Below are 23664 nucleotides of genomic sequence, written 5' to 3'. Positions count from 1 at the left end.
TAGCAATCGCCTACCCTGCCTCTATGATAGCTACGCCACTGATACAATTAATGCACTAGCACCATGTGGACATCTGATATACAAGGCACCATGAAATAAGCTCCCCTGATGAATATGAGTGTATACAGGAAATGCGTCTGGCACTGTAAGTTGCTCTGTACTGTGCATTCTGGTATGGAATTTTCAATATGAAGTGAAGCAAGATTTATGGTGTTGGTGTGTAGTTTATTTACTCCACATATCAGATGGACCAGATTTGTGTTTTGCATTTATTCTTGGCTGCAGGTTTCCTGCAGTAACCCGGCATGGCCACTACATAATGCATGGTGCTATTCATCCGCATGCACAGAGCCGTGTGTTGTGGTGGACAAAGATGCATTGAATTGGCTACATAAAAAAGCAGGGGCATTTGTTGGCAACAGGTGTCCCTAACAGAGCTTATAGGCCTACAACAACATGGTGTTATAAGCAGGACAATCACTTTAATCATTTGACGCTTTTGCAACAATGGCCTTTAAAGGTCAACAAACTTCTTGAAAATGTTACTGTCACTTTAAAAAAAAACGTTTTAGCAAAGAAACATGTGAAAAGTATCAATCAGTCAGAGTCTGGTTGTCCAGACCCCCTGCCGATTACTAGAACAAGGCAGGGGAAGCAGACATGGAAGCACTTCTCTCCCCACTGCAGTCATCACTACACAAGATGGACTTTATAGAAAGTCTATGGAGAGACATGGGCCTCAATTACCCACCTTATGGGTGTCCTGAAAAACTGTCCTGAAAGGGGCACTCCGGTGTGTGTGTGTGTGTGGGGGGGGGGGGGGGGCTTTAAAATTGACTGGTTTCAGAAAGTTATATAGATTTGTAATTTACTTTTATTTTAAAATCTCAAGTCTTTCCATACTTATCAGCTGCTATATGTTCTGCATTAAGTGGTGTATTCTTTCCAGTCTGACACAGTGCTCTCTGCTGCCATCTCTGTCCATGTCAGGAACTGTCCTGAGGAGTAGCAAATCCCCATAGAAAACCTCTCCTGCTCTGGACAGTTCCTGACATGGACAGGAGGTGGCAGCAGAGAGCACTGTGTCAGACTGGAAAGAATACATCACTTCCTGCAGGACATACAGCAGCTGATAAGTACTGGAAGACTTCAGATTTATAAATAGAGGTAAATTACAGATCTGTATAACTTTCTGACACCAGTCGATTGAAAAGAAATAGCGCCGCTGTTGTCTATGGCTTGTGACTGGTGGATGAGATCAGACCATCGGCCATTGGATGGGCAGGGTATTACTGTATGGTAATGTAGCTTCATACCTTGTGACCCGGAAGACTGGACTCTCTGCATCCCGTGTTCAGGCACTGCTGCAGCGTCGCACAGCGCTTAGTCACTGACCAGCTCTCCCCTGATGCATCCATAACGTGCTGAGAATAACAGTATCTGGCCTCTGGTAAAGAAATACTAGGTGTTAGCAATATACATCTCCACAATTTATATACCAGCAGCTGCATCACCTTTGGAATCAGGGAAATCAACATTTTCATGCAAGGATCGTATATAAGGCTATGTTCACACTACGTAAGATCCACAGAAATCGCGGTTGTTGTAACAACGGCCGTGATTTCTGCAGTTCTTACGTAGTGCTGGAGGGTGAGGGAATCCCGGACAGAGTGTATACACATTGGGGAAGATTTATCAAACTGGTGTTAAGTAGAACAGGCCCAGTTGCCCCTAGCAACCAATCAGATTCCACCTTTCATTTTCTAAGAAATCTGTGAAGGATGAGTCTGATTGGTTGCTAGGGGCAACTGGGCCTGTTCTACTTTACACCAGTTTGATAAATTTTCCCCATTGTCAGTTTACTGCGGCCGCTATTCAGTGAATAGCGGCCGCAGAACACCCTGTCAATTCACAAAGTGGAGCGAGCGGATCCGGCCGCACACTCCATTGTGTCCTGTGGAGAGTTCTGATGCAGGCGTGCCAGTTCACGGAACGGCCGGCTTCATACTATGTGTGACCATAGCCTTAGATTGTATCAAGATTAGAAAAAACTGGCTGCTTTCTTAAAGAAACAGTGCCATTCTTATATATTGGCTACATGAGGTATTGCAGCTCAGCCCTCTTCATTTAAATGGTTACTGTCACTTTAAAAAAAAATTTTTGATCATACAGGATCTAAGTATTCCTACAAAACAACTCACACTCAGCATGTTTTCCCTATGGAAGTCTATGGAACTGTCCTGGATGTGCACACGGTGAGTGAGGAGAGAAGCGCTCAGCAACACACTTCTCCCCCCAATGATCGGTGGGAGTCTTAACGTTCAGATTCCGACCAATCAAAAAATTGTTAACATTTGTTTTTTCAAAGTCACAGGTTTCCTTTAAATGAAGATGAAGTTACAACCTATAGACAAGAGTGGCGCTGTTTCTCTTATAAAGCAGCCATGTTTTCCCACCCTCATAGAATCTCTTAAAGGGGTTTAGGCAGAATAAGCTTATTCATTGTATAATCCAAACAAAGTAGATTAGAAAGTTGCAAAATATTTAATAATACAATGATGATTAACAATAATCCCTTTAATCTAGAAAGTCTTAGCTATGTAAAGGCTATAGGGGTGGATTTTACAATCCAATCCGGTGGGATAGTCTTCACATAGCCTGGTATACATATTGCTGGATAGGGGTCTCATTCTTGGGAACCCCACCTGCCCAACCAATGCAATAAGGGGGGGGGGGTGCAGTCAAAGAGAATAAGACTGCAGCACCATGATCCCTTCTTTCTGCTGATTTGTGGGATATGAAAAAAGTTTAGCTTTTTTAAAGAAACAGCACCACTATTGTCTAAAGGTTGCAACTGGTATTGCAGCTCAGCTTCATTTAAAGAAGCAGTTCACAAAAAATTATTATTTGTTCCGGTCCCAAGGCGTCATTGAAATCCGGAGCGCGCTCACATCCTCCTCTGCTGTGACTCCTCTTCTGTCTCCTGTGATTGTATGCCGGAAGTCACACGCTTCAATGCATTCTCTAAGGAAGCGCATCACTTCCTGCGTTCAATCACAAGACACAGAAGAGGAGTCACTGCAGAGGCTGAAGTGAGCGCGCACTGGATTTGAACGGTGCCACGGGAACAGAAAAGAAGCTGTGCGACACCGATCAGCTGCGGTGAGTATACGCTTCTTTAAAGGGGTAGTTCACAAATAAAAATACCACTTCCTGCAGGACATACAGCAGCTGATAAATACTGGAAGACTGGAGATTTTATATAGAAGTAAATTACAAATTTCTGGCACTTTCTGGCATCAGTTGATTTGAAAGAAATTTTTTTTTTTGTGAACTACCCCTTTAAGTGAATGGGCTTGAACTGTAATACCACACACAGCCACATATAAAAGTGGCGCTGTCTCCATAATTTATTTTTGTTGCCTTATATTTGCGGTTTCTCATGGCGGTCGATATACCACTGGGTAAAAAACTCACAAAGAAATCTGACTATGTCATGTGACCTCTTTCCTATATTGAAACGTAGGAGTCTTGGCCCCCTTTGTTACGTGACCAGAAGTCACCATGGAGCTTTATCGGTTAAATCCACGAGGATCTTTTCACAATCAAATGATGATCTCAGCCTTTCCCCCGAAACAAAACAAGACCATAACAAAACCTGCGCACAGAAGCCGCCGCCGCCGTGTTATTACAAGTCGTCTTACAGATCTCTCATCTCCGTTCCCAACATATAAGGCTGCGAATCAAAGAGCAATATTTATCCAGCAACGAAAAAACATGAAAAACAAATCACAATTCTGGCAGATGACGGCCCTGATAAGTGATCTGCGACGGGTGAGGAATGAGCAGATGTCAATGAGGTGAAATACGGCTGCAAATATGTAACCGCAAGAACCGCGTAATTCATACCGGCCGCGCTTTATGTTGTTGTTCCAGGTCTGTACATGATTCCAGCTGGTCTAGTCACATGGTGTGATTGTTCTGCAACTTCATGAAGAATTGTCAATACTCAACAGGTCACAACCTAATAAAAGAGCTGATACAGTGTGATTCAGTGTGATACAGATAGTCAGTGTGATACAGATAGTCAGTGCGATACAGATAGTCAGTGCGATACAGATAGTCAGTGTGATACAGATAGTCAGTGTGATACAGATAGTCAGTGTGTCATAGATAGTCAATGTGATACAGATAGTCAGTGTGTCATAGATAGTCAATGTGATACCCATAGTCAATGTGATACAGATAGTCAGTGTGTCATAGATAGTCAATGTGATACCCATAGTCAATGTGACACAGATAGTCAATGTGATACCCATAGTCAATGTGACACAGATAGTCAGTGTGACACAGATAGTCAATGTGATACCCATAGTCAATGTGACACAGATAGTCAGTGAGACATAGATAGTCAGTATGACACAGATATTCAGTGTGATGCTGATAGTAATTGTGTCATAGATAGTCAATGTGACACAGATAGTCATTGTGACACCCATAGTCAATGTGACCCCGATAGTCAATGTGACGCCCATAGCCAATGTGACCCCGATAGTCAATGTGACACCCATAGTCAATGTGACCCCGATAGTCAATGTGACACAGATAGTCAATGTAACACCCATTGTCAGTGTGACATAGTCATTGTGATGCTGATAGTCATTGTGTCATAAATAGTCCATGTGATGCCAATAGTTAGTGTGACATAGATAGTCAATGTGACACTCATAGTCAATGTGATGCCAATCAGTGTGACACAGTCAATGTGATGCCAACAGTCAATGTGATGCAGATAGTCATTGTGATGCCGATTTTCAGTCTGATGCTGATAGTCAATGTGACGCTGATAGTATGACACCGATAGTCAATGTGACGCCGATAGTCAGTGTGGCACAGTCAATATGATGCCGATAGTGTGATGCCGATAGTCAATATGACACTGATAGCCAGTATGAGGGGGATAGTCAGTGTGGCACCAATAGTCAACGTGGCACCTATAGCCACTGTGACACAGATAGTCAATGTGACGCCGATAGCCAATGTGGCAGCTGTAGTTTATGTGGCACCTATAGTCAATGTGACGTTCATAGTCAATATCAAGCCTGTCCCTCAGCATCTTCCAGTGCAGTGAGCGATTTGACAATGGTTGATGTGACAGATTCTCTTTAAGCAGGTATAGACTAAACATATACCTTAGAATTACCTTTACTAATGGCGGACCCATGTATGTAAAAGGTACTTCTGTATGTTTACTGCCCTCTACAGGTGGTAATGGTAAATGTTTTCCCACCACTAACACCTATATTACTAGTCCTGTTATTTACAAATGACTGGACACAGTGTCCCATCAGTCCCTGTCCCCCTGGGGGTCTCTATGTAATTTTTGAAGAATACACAGAGGTCAATTAACCTAAGGTATGTTTTTGGAATGTAGGAAGAACACCCAGTGGAGATCAATACACCTGAAGAAGGCAAACTGGTTGGATTAAGTTCCAAGCCCCTGTAGTCAATGCAGCCATTATGCTGTCCATCAATACAACATTTTTAAGAATTAGCAAAGAATCCTGGATCTAATAGTCCATGTGTAACAATTTTCATATCTCATTTTATTAGTATTTGTGTACTTTTTAAGGTTTCTGCGTCTGGGGGTCTTTCACTTTTTGTGCTCCTCTTCCTCCCATCTCTCTGGTTTTAATCTCCTGTCAGAGTCACTTAAAATGAAACAACTGAGCATTATGATAACCTACAGGTTTAATCCGCCGCAGACAGGACGCCATTGTGCCGTGATGAATTACCGTGTGTGGTTTCCAGACGCATTTTATCATGCAGAGAAAAACACATTCTTTGCGGATGTTAATGTTTGGTAAATAGAAAAGTCACTTTCCTCTTGGAAATAAAGAAGACTTCGAGGGCATGCTGAAACGCTGTCTCCTCGCTAGTAGTAGACGCCAGGTGAGGTGCCGAATGATGCGCAACAGGTAACATATAAATCACCGGAGCTGTCAGGAGTCTGGGGACGCAAACACAGCTACAGCACACAATGACTCTCTCAGGGGAAAGTGGTAACCTTCAGGGTGAACAGGACAAACCTAATATAATCGGAGGATCTATAATGGGGTATTTACATAAAAAAAAACTATTCTAATATATACAACGTTGTGACCACAGACATTTAAGGGGTACAGTGGAAAAAAAAATTTCAGCTGGTATCAGGAAAAAAAAACGTAAGTCTTCCAGTACTTATCAGCTACTGTAGGTTCTGCAGGAAGTGGTGTATTCTTTTCAGTCTGACACAGTGCTCTTTGCTGCCACCTCTGTCCATGTCAGGAACTGTCCAGAGCAGCAGCAAATCCCTATAGAAAACCTCTCCTGCTCTGGGCATTTCCTGACATGGACAGAGGTGGCAGCAGAGAGCACTGTGTAAGACTGTGGAAAAAAACACCACTTCGTGCTGGACATACAGCAGCTGATAAGTACCGGAAGATTGGAGATTTTTAAATAGCAGCAATTTACAAATCTATATAACTTTCTAACACCAGTTGATTTGGTGAAAAAAAGAATCTCAGGAGTAACCCTTTGTTTTAGCTTTAGTTTTAGTTTCTTTTATCTGTTTAATTTGTATTATTTAATGCTGTACTGTGAATGCCAGTCTTGGCCCAATCTAGCTCAATCTAGACAGACCCTGACCCGAATTGGTAGTCCATGTGAATATACAAAACTGTATATGCCTGAAGGATTTCTTTAATAGTTTATAAATTTTCTGAAAATCCATCTAGTGTAAAACAGTAGACTGGAGACAAGAAGTAGGGGGTAGGAGGGGGATGCAGCTGCAGCTTCTCTCAGGGTTACTGCATCAGGAAGAGATATCTAATTGGCTCAGAGCATACAGCATAGCTCTGACATCACAACAGGGAGAACCCACCTTCTCAGCAAGCCTGGAATAAAAAAACAGCACTATGGACTAAAGGCCCTATTAAGCCAAGCGATTATCGGCTGTATTTGGCTGATTATCGCCTGTTACGTTCTATAATCGCTTGATGTAATAGCTCCTGGAAAAAGGCAGTGATCAGCCGACATGCACATGTCGACTGATCCCTGTCTTTCAACATGTTGAAAGATTTTTTTAACAATAATGACGGTCAGACCACCGCTATCTCCTATGGGCCCCCCTCCCGCAGCTCTCCGCTCCGCTCCGCTTGGTGCGTGTAATAGAGTGGAACGAGGAGCAAGCGAGGGCTGATCTGACCCATGTAATAGGGGCTTGAGACTCAGGTCACGCGCAACATTTTTGTCTACTGTACACCTAACACAGCCAACAACTATGCCTCCCAACCCTAATGTGCGGGGATGTTTGTCTGTGCATTAATGTGTTCTCTATTAAGTGAGGGGGTGAACTACAGCCAGACTCCTTTGGCTGCAACTTATCTTCCCGAGAACAAAAGGATCGGGCACTTGAAATCCAGCAGGCTCAACCTTTCTACCTTTCAAACTTATTAGATCATGGATGGGGAACCTCCATCCTTCCAGCTGTTGCAAAACTAAATTTCTCTTTATGCATGGACAGTAGAGATGAGCGAACCGGGTTCGGGTTCGAGTCCATCCGAACCCGATCGTTCGGCATTAGATTAGCAGCGGCTGCTTACCTTGGATAAAGCTCTAAGGTTGTCTGGAAAACATGGATACAGCCAATGACTGTATCCATGATTTCCACAAAGCCTTAGGGCTTTATCCAAGTTCAGCAGCCACCGCTAATCAAATGCCGAAAGTTCGGGTTCGGATCGACTCGAGCATGCTCGAGGTTCGCTCATCTCTATTGGAAAGCCTAAGATTAGGTTTTGGCCATCCAGACATAAAGGGAATTGTTGTTTTGAAATAGTTAGAGGGATGATGGTTCCCCATCCCTGCATTAGGTGGTCAGCTAGTCCCGAAATTGAGTGTGACACGTCCAATGGTATAAGCCATGCCCAATGGAAATTGGCCTCATGCCATTATCTCCAACTGGGTCAAATAGAGTCAGCCAAAGACGTAAGTTTTTTTTGTCTGCAATTTCACAGGATCCACTAATAATCAAGTGTCTATAGTTTTCGGAAGACCATCCTCCAATGTAAGCCAGATGTCAACATGCACATTACCATTAGTTTGCTACAAAAATGGCGCCAAGGAGGCCCTTTTTCTCGCTCCCACCATATCAATTTTATACATAGAGTTGGTAACTGTGCCTGCACACCCTTACTTTTTGGCTTTATAAAGGTTCTAGTGGTCTGACCCGAAAAATATTTTTGGTTGGTATACCATGTAAGTCAATGAGAAATCCCCTACTGATTACAGGGTCATGGAAGAAAGATGGCGGTATTATAGAGTCAGCACTGTAGACAAGTTCATTACGTGAAGGTCAGGGCTGGAGATCTCCATCTACTAATGGCATCTGTAAATTAGCGATCTGCACGATAAAATCGCCAAGAATTTCTGCGCTGAATTCTGAATCCGTACAATTACCTGCTGGCGGTGTTGTCGTAAAAGCATAAGCGGAGCATCCGAAGAAAAGTTATTGTTTCCAGACATTGACAGGCCACATTTCTCCCCATAGCTGTACTTTCCCACCATCATTTAGAGCAGATTTACAGTGAAAGTTGGATATATCAAGTAGAGAAGGTTACGTGCCCCGGGGGGGGAAGCAGTAAAGCCTGATCTTGAACTTTCTCGTGAATACCAGAAATCAAAATGGCGGTTGTTATTTGGGTTTATTTCTACAGCTTGGGCTTTTTTCGACCTTACATATCGCCCCAAGGTAGCGAGACTTCATGTATATCCAGTTACCTGACAGCTATAAAAATGTGCACGCAAAGCCGACAGATGTCCTGTATGTACAGTAACAAATCATAGATGAATGTAATATTACATGGCGGCCATTCAACTATAATGTATAGACAGAGACGTACTTTGTAGCTCCTGGGCCCCGACATCTTTGACAGGAACCTTATCAACCAAGTGGCCTTTATAACATCTTCTTCTTACATGGTTGGGTCTCCTCAGGTACCAGGGCTCAGGTGCAAGTGTTACCTCTTTACCCCCCATTGCTTGACCCTAGTGTTGAGCGGAGAGGCCCAACTGTTCGGACTCCAAACCCAACCTCTTGGCATTTGACTCCCCCACAGCTGCAGAAGTTGGATGCCACCCTAGGAAGTCCTGGAAAGCATAGTCAACACTACTTGACCCTTCTGGCAGTGCCTTATCTTCCTGAGAAGAAAAATATAGGGCAGTTTATCTCCCACTGCCCGATCCCTATCTCCCCCTTTTCCAGTTGGGAGTCCACCATCCACATTAGATGATTCGTCCAACATATATCCAATAAGTATGGCTAACTTTATATCCATGCACATGATACTGCCCTGGGAACTTTCACTTGATTCCGGTCTAAGGGCCATATTACACCAAACTATTATTGGCCGTACTTGGCCGATTACCGACCATTCCAGACAATAATCGTTTAGTGTAATAGGTTAAGTGGCATCGATTTGGCACAATGGTGGCTGATCGTTGTCTTTTAACATGTTGTATAAAAACAATAATGACAGCGATGGTCTGGTGGCTGTAGCTCTGTGTAATAGGAACGGTGGCAGCAGACCTTTGCTCTCTTCAATGGGCCACTTGGACGGTCTAAGGATCGGGGAACAAAGAAGAAGTAAGCACTGACATGACAGGTTGGCGCTCGCTTCCTCCTATAGATAATGTTGTACAGCCCTTACTACACTGAGATGCCAATTACAACCAATATGCAACTATCACTTATCTAAAGGTCACCATATACTCCAATAGATGACACTCAACCATCTTTCAGCCATCAGTTATCTCTCCTGTTCGGCCCCCATCAACAAGAACACGAGCCGCAGCCATCTCCATCGCCTGACCCCTATGTCTACTTTCATTATCTGTCGGTGGTCGGTCGGGAGAGACCCATACACCCTTTACCAATGGCCGAACTCGCCATGAGTAGAAGGGAACAGCCAATAAAAGTATAAGGTGTATGGGGACCTTAAGCTGGCTCATTTTCATGATCACTTGGTCAGTGGTAAAAATATACGTCATGGGATGCCTTATGTCAACCATCCGCAACATACATGTTTACCATGGGCAAACAGTTAAAGGGAAACTCCAAACAGTCCTTCTGTTATACTTCCTGCCTAATAGAGTTTGGGGATCCAGATCACAGTCAGTAAAGCTACTTTAGGTTTCACATTATTTAAAAGGGGTACTGCTATATCAGCTGCTGTATGTCCTGCAGGAAGTGGTGTATTCTTTCTAGTCTGACACAGTGCTCTCTGCTGACACCTCTGTCCGTGTCAGGAACTGTCCAGAGCAGGAGAGGAGACTGAAAAGAATACACCGCTTCCTGTAGCACATACAGCAGCTGATAAGTACTGGGAGATTTGAGTTTATTAAACAGAAGTAATTTACAAATCTATTTAACTATTTGATTTGAAAACATTTTTTTACAAAGTTCTCAATCTACTATGTACAGATCTTGGCCCATACATGCTTCTGCTATGACCTCACCCTGACCAGCGTTTCTATTGTTTAGCACATGTGCAGATGCGAACGGAGGACATCTCTCGCCTTAAGGCAGCGCAGGAAAGCAATGGAAAGAGGACAGCAGGAATGAGGCAGCAGGTCGCTACACTGCACTGAAATTCCTTCCAGTACGGTATTACAGCAGTGCACAGCAAACACACCGCACTAAGGCCTACTCCGTCATAACAAAACGAATGGCTGTACTATCAGCAAGGTCATGTCGTCTAATGTCTGATGTTATTAAAGGGCAGGTCTGTTCACTTTTCATATTTGTCAAGTGTAAAATCTATGCACACTCGACACTTTATGCAATATATAACACCTTGACAAATACACATAGGGGGAGATATATCAGACATGGTGTAAAGTGAAACTGGTTCAGTTGCCCATAGCAACCAATCAGATTCCACTTTTCATTCCTCACAGACTCTTTGGAAAATGAAAGTTGGAATCTGATTGGTTGCTAGGGGCAACTAAGCCAGTTTGACTTTACACCATGTTTTATAAATCTCCCCCCATAGAGCGATGCAGAGAGCCCTATACATCAGCCTTATAGAACTAGCTGCCATCGCCTTCTTCAGTCTGATGAGAGTTCCCATTGACAGTAGCCGAATCTCAAGTAACACTGAAGAATTCTGTGCCATGTACAGAAGGCCGAGACTTTTTTTTCCTGGCTGCTGTTTGTGGGAATACAGTCATTGAGGGGAGTGCTTGTGAGTAGTCTGCACAGACTGACAGACCACGGTGGGGTCAGACGGCTAGAATGAGGAGACTAGGACTGTATGGAGAGTGGCCGTCTCAGTTCATCTGCTCTGCCCCCCTTGGGTAAATCCCATGAAATCTAAGAGACTTATTATCTGATCAGATGGGGCTAAGTGAGTATCAGGATATTGGGTTACATAGACGATCTTCAGATTAGATCCAGACTTCCTAATGTTGTCTGTCTCCGTAGATATGGAGCTGGGTTATTTAGTGTGAACTAGAATCAGAAAACCGATTAAACGGGTCGTCCAGGAGCAGAAGACGGCTGAAGCCACTTTTGTATACCTGCTTTTGTATAGTGATATCCTAAGTACAGCTAGATATGTGTCAGCCGAACCCTCCAACTTCAGCAAGAGCGGCCAACCATCAGTATTAAAAGTCACGATAGTAGGGGGAAGCGAGCGCCGGCCTGTCAGGTCAGTGCTCATTCCCCACTTGCTGTCTGTGCTACTACACTCACACAGACAGTGAGCATGGAGCAGCAGGACGGGCAGCCGGGACGATCCTTTGATCGTTTGGGCTGCCCATTGGAGTCAGAGGCGGTTAGCAACCGTCCCTGTAAGAATCGGGATCTTAAACAAGTCCTATTACACAAAACGATTATCGGCCTAAACAATCGGTAATAGGTCAAGTAAGAACGATAATCAATTCATGTAACAGGGCCTTAAGGTGTACAGTGGTCTCCTATGTGGCAAATATATAGCCGTCAGCCAAACTCTTGTTCATCTGGCTGCCATCTTATGGTCGGACAGAGAACCATAAAATCCCCTGATGGGCCTGGTCTCTGACACATTAATAGACCTCTAAAATCCAGCAGAAGACAGGCCATTTTGCAGGTGACTAGAAATGGCCATACACTTTCAATAACTGTCCCCCTGTCCCAGCCAAACATTCCTATGTTCCCTATGGAGAGAAGTAGGCCAGACAGGTCTGGCAGTGGTTTATCTCTCCAAGAACAAAGGGATTTATCACACCTGACCCCAATCTTACAGATGGTGTCGATGGAGTTTATACTTTAAACTTACAGCCAAACCCGACGCTCGTTGGTGTATGGAGCAAGGAAAGAAATAGCTTTTCTTCCTGGATGACCCCTTTAAAAATTCACACAAGGCAAATGTTTGCAGTAATGCAGTTGTATCAGTTCTGCTGCATGTGAATATCCCCTAATACTTGCCATTTTTGCTTACAGATGAACACTTCCACATTTGAACACAATAGAGATCAAAATATGGATTAAACTTTTTGGGGGACATTTACGAAGCCTACGCCCCCTACTCTCTGGCGTACGCCTACCGTACGCCCTGCTTGCCCGATGGGTGGGCTGGGGGAGCTTGGGGGCGTGATAAGGCAGGGTGGAGGCGTGGCCTCCTCCTGCGCCTCATTTATCATGGTTAAGGCCTGCTCGCAGGCCTAAATCATGACCAAAATCTACACCTGTGTAGATTTTGGTCATGATTTAGGCCTGCGTACGCTGTGCGCATCTTAGTGTATCCAGCCGGGGGAAAGGGGGCGGAGCCTAACATAAGACCGGCGTATTTGTACGCCAGTCATCGTAGATCCCCCCCTTTGTCTTATTATACGGTGGAAATAATGGAAGATGGTGGTTGACTTTAGCATATGCCCAGGCTGTGTACCTGGTTGCTGAGCCAGTCTACCTGCTAAAGATGATTCACACTGTTCCTGAAAGGTAAATCACTGCTTCCCTTCCATCTCTGCTCTGCAAACAGCTCAAGGCTTTGTCTGAAGGGTTAATCTCAGCCCTATTCATACACCAAACAAGAGAACCTTATTCTTACCATCATGTGCGTTCCGGACCCAGGAAATCCCAGACTGTACAGGACAGGTTTGCTGGGTGCTTTTCCCTTTAACCCTCAGTTAATTCTGCATTAATAGGATCAGGGTATGGAATTCCCCAACATTCAATTTATCCGAAAATTAAAACTGACACAAACTTCAAAACCTTCGACATAACAGATTAACATTCTTCAAAGGAAATTCTTACAATTAACTAAGTTCACAAAGACGGAGGTGGAGCGGGCGGGGGCGGGGTGGGCAGATTTAAAGTGACACATTGACGAAGTTCTGAAGCAATGCTCCGCAAAGTATAACCAATGTGCTTTCATCAAAAGGGCAAAAATTCATTGTGTGACAGTCATTAAAGGATTAGAGAATATGGATTTCATGCATGATAGCACTCACCTCTTGGGCAGTAGACATCAGGGGCCCAGCGATTGCACTCGTAATTATCTTTTGCCTTTTCGCAGGTGAAACATTTGAAACCCCCGGGGTACGGCGTTGCTATAAAAACAGTACACCCAACTGTTAGGAAACACGTATATGTCACCAAGGTGTTCATTAAAGCGGCCCCTCCTCTATAGGTTCTTATTACAGGAATGTAACCAAATGTTCCTTATCAGAAAAGAAACCCGCAGGGACACAAGAAGAATGGAGCAGGTATGTCTGCCATATAAAAATAAGAAAGCATCCAGACACTCTTGTTTTGTTTTTATAGAGTGTCATATGTGGAAAAGCTACTGTATGAGAGATCATACTGATCGCTGATTATCCACTTTCTGCAGCTATAGGTTTCTACAACAGTGGCCACTGCTGGAGGAATGCAGCATTACATGTCTCCCATTGAAATCAATGTGTAATACATGACTGTGTGAGTCCTCCAGGGAGGAAGTCGTTCTAAGGTTTTGTTCTCACTATTTGCAGAAGTTCATTGGTATGAAATAAAAAGCATTCTGCCCTATTCTGCTGGATGCCACAAAGGAATCCGACAGCCAATGAGGCACAGCTTCTGTCACTGTTTGATAGGTCAAGCGCTGCTGTCATGGTTTATGTTACAAAAACATCCACTGTAACACTGTAAATGTTATGGGACAATTTATTGATGTATATTGGATCAGTATGGCTTGCCAGTGTATGTGTGTGACACAGATATCAGGATGTAAGGGATTGTGTAGACTCCATGGAGATGATTGGAATTTTCTTTACAATCCTTGAAAGTAAATCCAGAGGCAAAAGGCGCCATACTGACAGGGCATTACTCGCCCCCTGGATCATAGGTTCCCCCAGCATTGCTAGCTGTGTGAGATGTAGGGATGTGTCACATCCAATATACCTATGTTATTCAGTCAGATAGAACTGGATTAGGTACAAAACGTTCTCCCTAACCATTATATATACAATGGTGTTTTACGTGAGACCCTGTTCACACAGAAATTTTATTAAATATACAATGTTAAAAAAAAAAAATATATATATATATATATATATATATATACAGTGGTACCTTGGTTTAAGAGTAACTTGGATTAAGAGTGTTTTGCAAGAAGAGCTCACAGTTTTTCAAAATTGTAACTTGGTTTAAGAGCATTGCTTTGGTTTAAGAGCTCCCTGTACTGGGTGGGAGTGGGGGAGGGGTATGGTCTGCACAGCCTGGTCTACAGCACTGTACTCTGACCCAGGAAGTCTCCCTCACCTTCCAAATCATAGCAGATCCACTTCAGGCTGGGGCTTGCATCAGGGGACAGGACTCTACCTCGCCTTGGACAGAGAGGGCTGCCTTTATGTGTTCATATATGTCCTGTTCATTCCTCCCTGCAGTCTCTGTCAGTCCTTGTGTTTCCCATCCTCTCCATTCCTGCTATATTGTGCCTGCACTTACACTCAGCTATACACACTGCTGCTATAATGTGCCTGCACTTACACTCAGCTATACACACTGCTGCTATAATGTGCCTGCACTCACACTTCTGCCATTCACACTGCTGTGTAGAAAAGTTTGTCACTGTCCTCCTGCACAGCTCTGCACTTCTCACTTCCTGATTGGTCCATGCTGAGCACACCCCCTTCCCCATTGCTGTCATGTGACCACACAGAACTCTGACAGCAGCCCTGCTTCTCTGTTCTAGCCTGTTGTACTACACTACTGCATTATGCGAATCTGAAGTTCCATCCTGTATCTACAAACTGCTGGTTCCGGAATGAATTATGCTCATAACCCAAGGCACCACTGTATATATATATATATATATATATATATATACACACAGATAGATATATTATATATACAAAAACAAAGTGTACAATAAATATACAATATTAATTGCAATATAAATTAAAAAAGTGAACAAAACCTATACATATGTATGTGTAAAAAATAAATAAATAAGGATTGGTCAGTTAAAATCTAACATGGCTGATCCTTCTCTCCCCTGACAAACGATGAAGAGTAGGAAGGCCCCTATACACATTAGACATTTGGCCGGTCCTCCTAAAATTTGTTGGTTCTGACTTTTTTTCTAATGTGTATTGGGGCCCTCAGAATTTTTGAGATTTGTCAGCTGACTGTCAGTCACTTACCTGTCAGTGTTGCCCATAGCAACCGATCATGGCACAGTTTTAATTATTTAAGAAAAGAATAAGAAATTAAACTGGCCTTGTCTCCCATGGCAACCAACCATGTCGAGGGAGAGAATGATCGGGCACGTTGGATTTCATCTACTTTTAGTAAAGGGTTATCGAGGATTAGAGTAAGTGCAGCTACTTTCTTGCAGTTCCACCTCTATCCTCAGGTTTTGTGCGGTATTACAATTCACCTCCATTCACATCAATGGAACTGAGCTGCAAAACCCCAGACCCAAACTGAGAACAAGAGTGGTGCTGTTTCTGGAAGAAAGCGGCCATGTTTTTCTAAGCCTGGATAACCCTTTTAAGGGTGTGCAGCTACCTGGCAACAACTATCTCCCCCTCCCTATTCAGAATACATTGCTGAGCTGAGTGTGCACACGTATAGGGGAGTCGGGGGAGATAGCTTTTAGCCAAGAGCAATCTCTCCTAATGCCGCCATACACATGAACGCTAAGAGCATACATGTTTCATGAATGCAGACAGGATGGAAAAGCTGATGCCATCATCTGTTGGGGTAGAGTCGGGATGCCCCCCCCCCATACCCCATTCTCTGAAGCCAGAAGTTTGGGTATCCATGGCTACAAACACGTCGAGACTGTAATGCGGGCGACCCCAATTCTGATCCAATGGGGGTCTTACATGTTACAGTCTCAGTGTCTTCGTTGCCATGGATAACCAAACTTCTGGACGCAGATAAGAATTCACCAGCGGATGTGCTGACAAGTGTACTTTACCTTAGAACTCGACAAAAGAGGCCAATACAGTGGTTTCATCCCCCTTAAAAAAGGATATATCATTCTTAAAGGGAAACTCCACAGAGATTTCCATGTTGTGCATACACGGATGTGATAAATCTTGGGACAGACACTTACTTGATGGATATAGGAAGATGATGTCTTGTACTGTAAAGTCCCGGGAGTGAACTGTGTGCAGCCAGTCAGCTATGTGACTAAAGAGCAGGAACCAGGCCAGCGCCGGCCACGTTTCCATCGCAGAACAAGGTCCAACTCATGCAGCCATTAGTGTAGCCTCCCTAGTACCTGAGGATATAACGAATAATATATATATATATATATATATATATGCACTGTAAATGATCAGGTTCAGTATTGTACTCTACCAACCTGCTTGTTGATGGTTTCCATATTAGTTAAAGCAATTAGCATTGGATTTATAGATAATAAAAGTGCAATCTAGTATATGTGTTATTTATAATCATTACTATTGTGATATATTATTATTATTATTATTATTATTATTATTATTATTTCATTTATAATATTATACAGTATATGGAAACTGCCAACAAGCAGGCGTCCTTCTGCCGACAAATCTCATAATGGTCGTCGTAATCTAGTTATGAAATATGTAAATATCCAAGACAGCATAACAAAAATAACATCACTATTAGACGCCCTTTGACCCAACATTATATGTATTTTTGCATTGTGTAACTATGTCTTGAAGGGCTACTCCGGCTTTCAAAGGGTTTGACATCAACTGGTGTCAGAATGTTATGTTGATTTATAATTTACTTCTATTTAAAAATCTGAAGTTTTCCATTACTTATCAGTTACTGTATGTCCTGCAGGAAGTGGTGTATTCTTCCCAGTTTGACACAGTGCTCTCTGCTGGCACCTCAGTCAATGTCAGAAACTGTCCAGAGCAGGAGAGGTTTTCTATGGGGATTTGCTACTACTTTATACAGTTTCTTTCATGGACAGAGATGGCAGCAGAGAGCACTGTGTCAGACTGGAAAGAATAAACTTCCTGTAGGACATACAGCAGCTGACAAGTAATGGAAAACTTCAGATTTTTAAATAGAAGTAAATTACAAATCTGTATAACTTTCTTTAATGTAGGATACAAAGCATATCTGACCCACAACAGTTTCAGGCAGAGCAGTACACCCTTGTGCGCCTAGGTTACTAAGTAGAGACAAAATAGAAAGTATTAGCTGCCAAAGACCCTGCTTGCTGATGGCGAAACACAGCCACCTTTACTAAATATGATATAAATGAGATTTAAGAGGTGGCAACCAATCTGCTTGCTGATTGTTTTCATGGAACAGGATATTGTATTGTGTATCTCTGTGATGACCATTAAGTGCTCAGTCTATGGAGAGCACTACAGTACAGAACATGTTGGTGCCAGATATATATATATATATATATATATATATATATATATATATATATATATGTATATTCAGTGCATGGATCAGTGACATCATCAGAGCCTGTAAAAGTGACGCTTATCAGTTCCCTAAGAGCCTGCGGCATCCATTGACTCCATTCACGCCGGTTGCCAGGATAAGCACATTATCCGCTGAGAACATGTGTAATAAAAATAACATTTAATCTCGGCGCTGCAGCCACCCCGGCTATTTTATTTGGCTCCGATTCACAGGATGTTTTTCCATATTTAAGCCACAGAAAAAAAGTCCTGACAAAACACAAATGGCCTTCCTGCTGTTTATTTGTATAGAGGTACAGAGGGTGTTTTGCTGACCGAAATCCCTTTGTCACATCCATGGAGTCAGTGTTGTATCTCCTAAAGCAAGGATGGGGACCCATCAGCCCTCCAGCTGTTGTAGAACTACAATTCCCATCGTGCCTGGACAGCAGTTATACTGGTTGAGAATAAGATATGAAAGCTGTAATGGCTGTTATACTGGTTGATAATAAGATATGGAAGCTATAATGGTGGCCATATTGGTTGAGAATAAGATATAGTAACTATAATGGTGGCTATATTGGTTGAGAATAAGATATAGAAGCTATAATGGTGGCCATACTGGTTGATAATAAGATATGGAATCTGTAATGGCGGTTATACTGGTTGAGAATAAGATACGTAAGCTATAATAGTGGCCATATTGTTTAAGAATAAGATATGGAAGCTATAATGGCGGTTATACTGGTTAATAATAAGATATGGAAGCTGTAATGTCGGCCATATTGGTTGAGAATAAGATATGGGAGCTGTTATGGTGGCCATACTGGTTGAGAATAAGATATGGAAGCTATAATGGCGGCCATATTGGTTGAGAATAAGATAAGGAAGCTATAGTGGTGGCCATATTGGTTGACGCTGAACAGGATTTCAGGATGACATAAACCTTGAACAACCACTCTTTGATGGATGAGGATACAACTTACCAGTCAAATGATGAAAAAAACCAAGAAGCATGCAGAATGATGGAGTGATCGGTGCATGTGCTTCACGTGTTCAGTCCTCTGGATGACAGGTTATTCACTATCCGGCCCAATTCTGAATGTCCATCCATAGCCTGGAAGACAAACACAAGGGTTGTTATGTCATGTGTTACAGCACATATATAATCAGTATGTGGAGTCACGTTAGCCGTGCACTGTTACATCCATATAGCCATGATCACAGTTCTACTCTCTTACCCAGCTTTCCTTTGCTCTCTACTGCCACCTCTGTCCATGAAGTTTTCCATTACTTATCAGCTGCTGAATGTCCTAAAGGAAGTGCATTCTTTTCAGCCTGACACATTGCTCTCTGCTGCCATCTCTGTCCATGAAAGAAACTGTATAAAGCAGTAGCAAATCCCCATAGAAAACCTCTCCTGCTCTGGACAGTTCCTGACATGGACAGAGGTAGCAGCAGAGAGCACTACGTCAGACTACACAACTTCCTGCAGGACATACAGCAGCTGATAAATACTGCAAGACTTCAGATTATTAAACAGAAGTAAAATACAAATCTATATAACTTTCTGACACCAGTTGATTTTAAAAAAATATATATATATAGTTAAAACCCCTTTAAATGGCTTTACTGCAACAGAAATTCTAATAGAATTGTAAAGTTATATATCTCAAAACCTTAATTCAGTTCCTTAAAGTTATGTAGTCACGTCAGAAAGGTTGTGCATTCCCGGATGGCAGGATATGGAGTCAAGTACATTATGACACAGAGCATGCCCCAGATCCAATCCTTGTTAATTTGCACCCAATGAACCTGCACATTATAGGATTAGGTGTTAAAGTGACGGCCCGTCACCCATCGCTGTCCCAGCACTCCCAGTTCAGTGTCTCCAGAGCTCAGCTGATATTTCCAACAAAAAACGCTGGTACGGAATTTTTCGTTTCCTTCCATATAACCTTTCTTTATAAAATGACACATATACCAGGTATACATATATGTTATCCAGGAGAGGATGTTATAAAATCTGTTACTATATGTAAATATATCTATGTTAGCTATCTTAGGTTTGTGTGTCCAAGGTCTAACTACTACACATATATTAGTGGAAGTCCCTTTAAATTCGGATGTAGTGGGCGTGCTCTGCTTATTCTGGATCTTCAGTTGACCATGACTATACACATACTCTACACCTGGGGGAATTTAGCTCTGTATTATTAAGGAAGTATTAGGAAATCCCCATCCCCTACACAGCAAATAATATGTCCATGTCATAGCGTTCCCAATTCTAAACTAATCCCTATAACACATAATAGGGGGAGAACACTCTTACTGGTGCTGAATTTTCTCCTATCTGTATCTAGCGATAACCATAGGTGAGGACTCTGGCTCTCCAAGATGTGGCAGCTAAAACAAAACTTTTATTTCTTCAGGTTAAAATAGAAAGGTGCAGGTAAACAGACCAACGTGTTTCACCAAGATGTGCTTAATCGTGGGATCATGAGGAAGCGCATCTGTGTAAAACACGTTGGTCTGTTTACCTGCACCTTTGTATTTTAACCTGAAGAAATAAAAGTTATGCTTTAGCTTGGAGAACCGGAGTCCTTACCTATGGTTTACGCTGACTTCACGTTCCAAGTTCCTGCGCAGCGGACATCCCTGCCCCCTCCTGCATTTAAAACCGCTGCAATCCGGGTAAGATTAATCACACCTTCTTTGTATTTGTATTCTTATCGTTATGTGCTGACCTTAGAGCCACCAAACCCATAGAGGAGCGCCCGCTTTCTGAGCTGTCGTGTAAGTTCCTGCTGACTCAGCACAGAACTCTTTTCTAATGAACGCGGGTTTAGCAGGAATAAATAATTCCGTTAATTTGGTCTCAATGTGACCTTGGATTATCAGATGTTCTGGATTACCAGGTTTTCAATTGGTTTGGGTGTTCAGACCCCCACTTTTTGCTAGAGACAGGAGAAGCGCACGTCAGAGCGCTTCACTCTTTGCTCACTGCCTTTTCCGTCTCTTCAGTCTCCATTGTAAAGGTACTCATATACTTTATACAAACATCAGCCTGCAATCGGTTTGACCTTTGATTGAAAGTGTTTGTGGGCCTCCCGATAAGGGTTGCATGTGATGGATTTTTATTGCCTGACTCCTTTTATCTTGGTGAGACAAGCCACTGCCAAAGCTGCAGATTACCCCTCCCCATAGGGAACGCAGGCACGTTCAGGTGTACAAAATGTTCCCGTCTATGGGAAGGACGGCAGAGATAACTGTCGCCTAATTGATTGCCGGGCTTCAGGTTTTAAATTGTATAGGCTCCTTGGGGGAGATTTATCAAACATGGTGTAAAGTGAAACTGGCTCAGTTGCCCCTAGCAACCAATCAGATTCCACCTTTCATTTTCCAAAGAGTCTGTGAGGAATAAAAGGCGGAATCTGATTGGTTGCTAGGGGCAACTGGGCCAGTTTTACTTTACACCATATTTGATAAATCTCCCCCCTTAAAGGGGTTATCCAGCGCACAAAAACATGGCCACTTTCTTCCAGAGACAGCCCCGCTCTTGTCTCCAGATTGGGCAGGGTTTTGCTGCTCAGTTCCGTTGAAGTGAATGGAGCTTAATTGCAAACCGCACCTGAACAACACAAGAGTCGTGTTGTCTCTGAAAGAAAGTGGCCATATTTTTGTAGCACTGGATAACCCCTTTAAGTCTATAAAGAGTGTCTCCTGCATTAAGAAGGAGATTGCAAGAAGCCAGGGAGTGAAGCGCTCAGCCAAGCTCTTCTCCCACCTCTAACAATCTGATCATCTGGACCCTAACGGATTAAAGATTTGACATGTCAAAGTTTTTAAAAGAAAGGCTTTTAAGAATTTTATGAAACATATGTGTACCATGCAACCCGAAAAAGGTTAGCTGGACTTACGGGTGTAGTCTACAATGCTTTTTGGGTTCGGGAGACAGACTAAACGCAATGAGTAATCAAAGTCAAGGGGCCCGCCATGGGTGCGAGACAGAGTTAGGATTTGAACACCTCAGGGTGACACTACAAGCATTTTAGTTATGGTGCTGCCCTTCTGCATGAACCAATATGACAGGTTTTTGAAGAAGACAGTATAATTAACACCTACAAGAAAAAAAAAAATGGCGGATTATCATTCACAGGGTAAGATCGTTAGTAATGGTTTATTGCAGCTAATCCCACCTCCCGGCGAATATTTCAGAGTGACCTCTTCATGGTGTCTGTCCTGTCATCTTGGTGCTAAAAAAAACCCTAATAATTTCATGACTGATCTGTAAGCTTATCCACCTCTTGAACCAAAAAGTGGTCTTGCCGATAACAGCCAGGGGTTACGTACAGTCTACTCACTTCTCCCGTTTCAAATCTCATCAAAGGAAATTTAAATAATTTAAGAAGAGCAGCTGCAAAGAGCGGGACCCATAGATTCCTGCAAGATAATGAGGCCCGCAAGACGCCCCGGGAGAGGTGCAAGGTCAAAGGGGAAAATATTCCGGGCTTTTAACGCACTGACGAGGGGATTCCACTAAAGATGAGAAGAATGAGAAGATGGGCTCAATGCATTTCTATAGTTATTTCAGTTTTTTTAAAAAATTTTTGCTTTTTTTGTTTTTCTGCATTTTTCTTTATTTAGTTGTTCTTTTGAGTTTCCATTCTTTTTGTTTTTGTTTTTCATCACAATGAGAAAGATGAGTCTTTTTCTACCCTCGTGTCCCCTTAAAGGGAATGTGTCATCAGAAAATGACTTATTGTTTAATAAATGTTTTTCTGTTACACATGTTTTTTAAGAATATTTGGTGAAAGTATATTTTTTTTAAATTTTCCATTTTCCTCTCAAAAATAAAAAATAAACCTGAGATCTTCAGTTTTCCTTCTCACCACTGGGGCTAAAACTAAGCTGAGACTTCCTGTTGTGTCTGTGGTGATAAGAGGAGGCTGCTGTAAAGTGATCTGTACAGCATTGCAGCGTCATGTGACACCAGTAGATAGAGGAGACAATAGCCGCGCCCTGGTCACAGAATACGCTCAGTGATTGTTTACATTCATCTCAAGGGCACAGAGTCTATCTATTGTCGTCTATGTCCATGAGGCTTGCTGTAAAGCATGTCACTGAATGCTGTACAAAAAGATGAAATAAAAAAAATTACAGTCAGTAAATAGAAACAGATTAGAAGAAAAGAACAAGTTTTAGTATCTGACTTAAGGCTATGTTCACACTACGTATCTTTCCGCTCGTAGTGCGAACCGCAAATATACGCCCGTAGTTTTGAGTTTGATGCGTTCGCTTGAAAGTATACGATATACGGCTGCACAGTTCACACTACGTATGAACTTACGACCGGATCGTATACGCCGCCGTGAAAAATGAACAAGACCATTGTTTGAGGACGGAAATGTTCGAACTCACGGCCGTGGATTTCCATGCGGTCCCGTACGAAGTACTTATTTCAGCCAAATTGAACTTGATTTTTCGATCCAAAAGGTTCTGTGTGTTTTATTGGGCTGAGCGAAGATTTCCAAGTAAATGACCTGTTTCAGATCGCTTCGAAAAAAGGTAGGGAAGCATAACTCTACTACGGGCGTATGTTCACGGTTCGTACGCATCCGGCCGCATGTCGATTTTTCCCACGCCCGGTTTCGGCCGCACATGTACGGCGGAGTACGAACTGCGGACGGAATCGTACGCCATGTGAACATAGCCCTAATCAGTAAAGAAAAATTAGAA

At 42.7% G+C, this 23664-nt stretch overlaps 1 protein-coding gene across 1 annotated transcript in view; it reads right to left on the bottom strand.

Annotated features, from left to right (window-relative positions):
* Positions 1-23664, bottom strand: part of LYPD6 (LY6/PLAUR domain containing 6) — a 46201-nt gene that overhangs the window by 3590 nt on the left and 18947 nt on the right. The window contains exons 2-5 of the mRNA XM_069985080.1: positions 18912-19042; positions 16623-16790; positions 13531-13629; positions 1317-1447 (exon numbers count right to left, since the gene is read on the bottom strand). Coding sequence (XP_069841181.1) covers positions 1317-1447; positions 13531-13629; positions 16623-16740 — 348 coding nt within the window. The 5' untranslated portion in view covers positions 16741-16790; positions 18912-19042. The remainder of the gene's footprint in view (positions 1-1316; positions 1448-13530; positions 13630-16622; positions 16791-18911; positions 19043-23664) is intronic.

The sequence above is a fragment of the Dendropsophus ebraccatus genome, chromosome 9 (assembly GCF_027789765.1).
Source record: "Dendropsophus ebraccatus isolate aDenEbr1 chromosome 9, aDenEbr1.pat, whole genome shotgun sequence".
NCBI lineage: Eukaryota > Metazoa > Chordata > Amphibia > Anura > Hylidae > Dendropsophus > Dendropsophus ebraccatus.
Note: the sequence above shows the minus strand (reverse complement) of the source record. Positions and strands in the feature narration are given on the sequence as shown.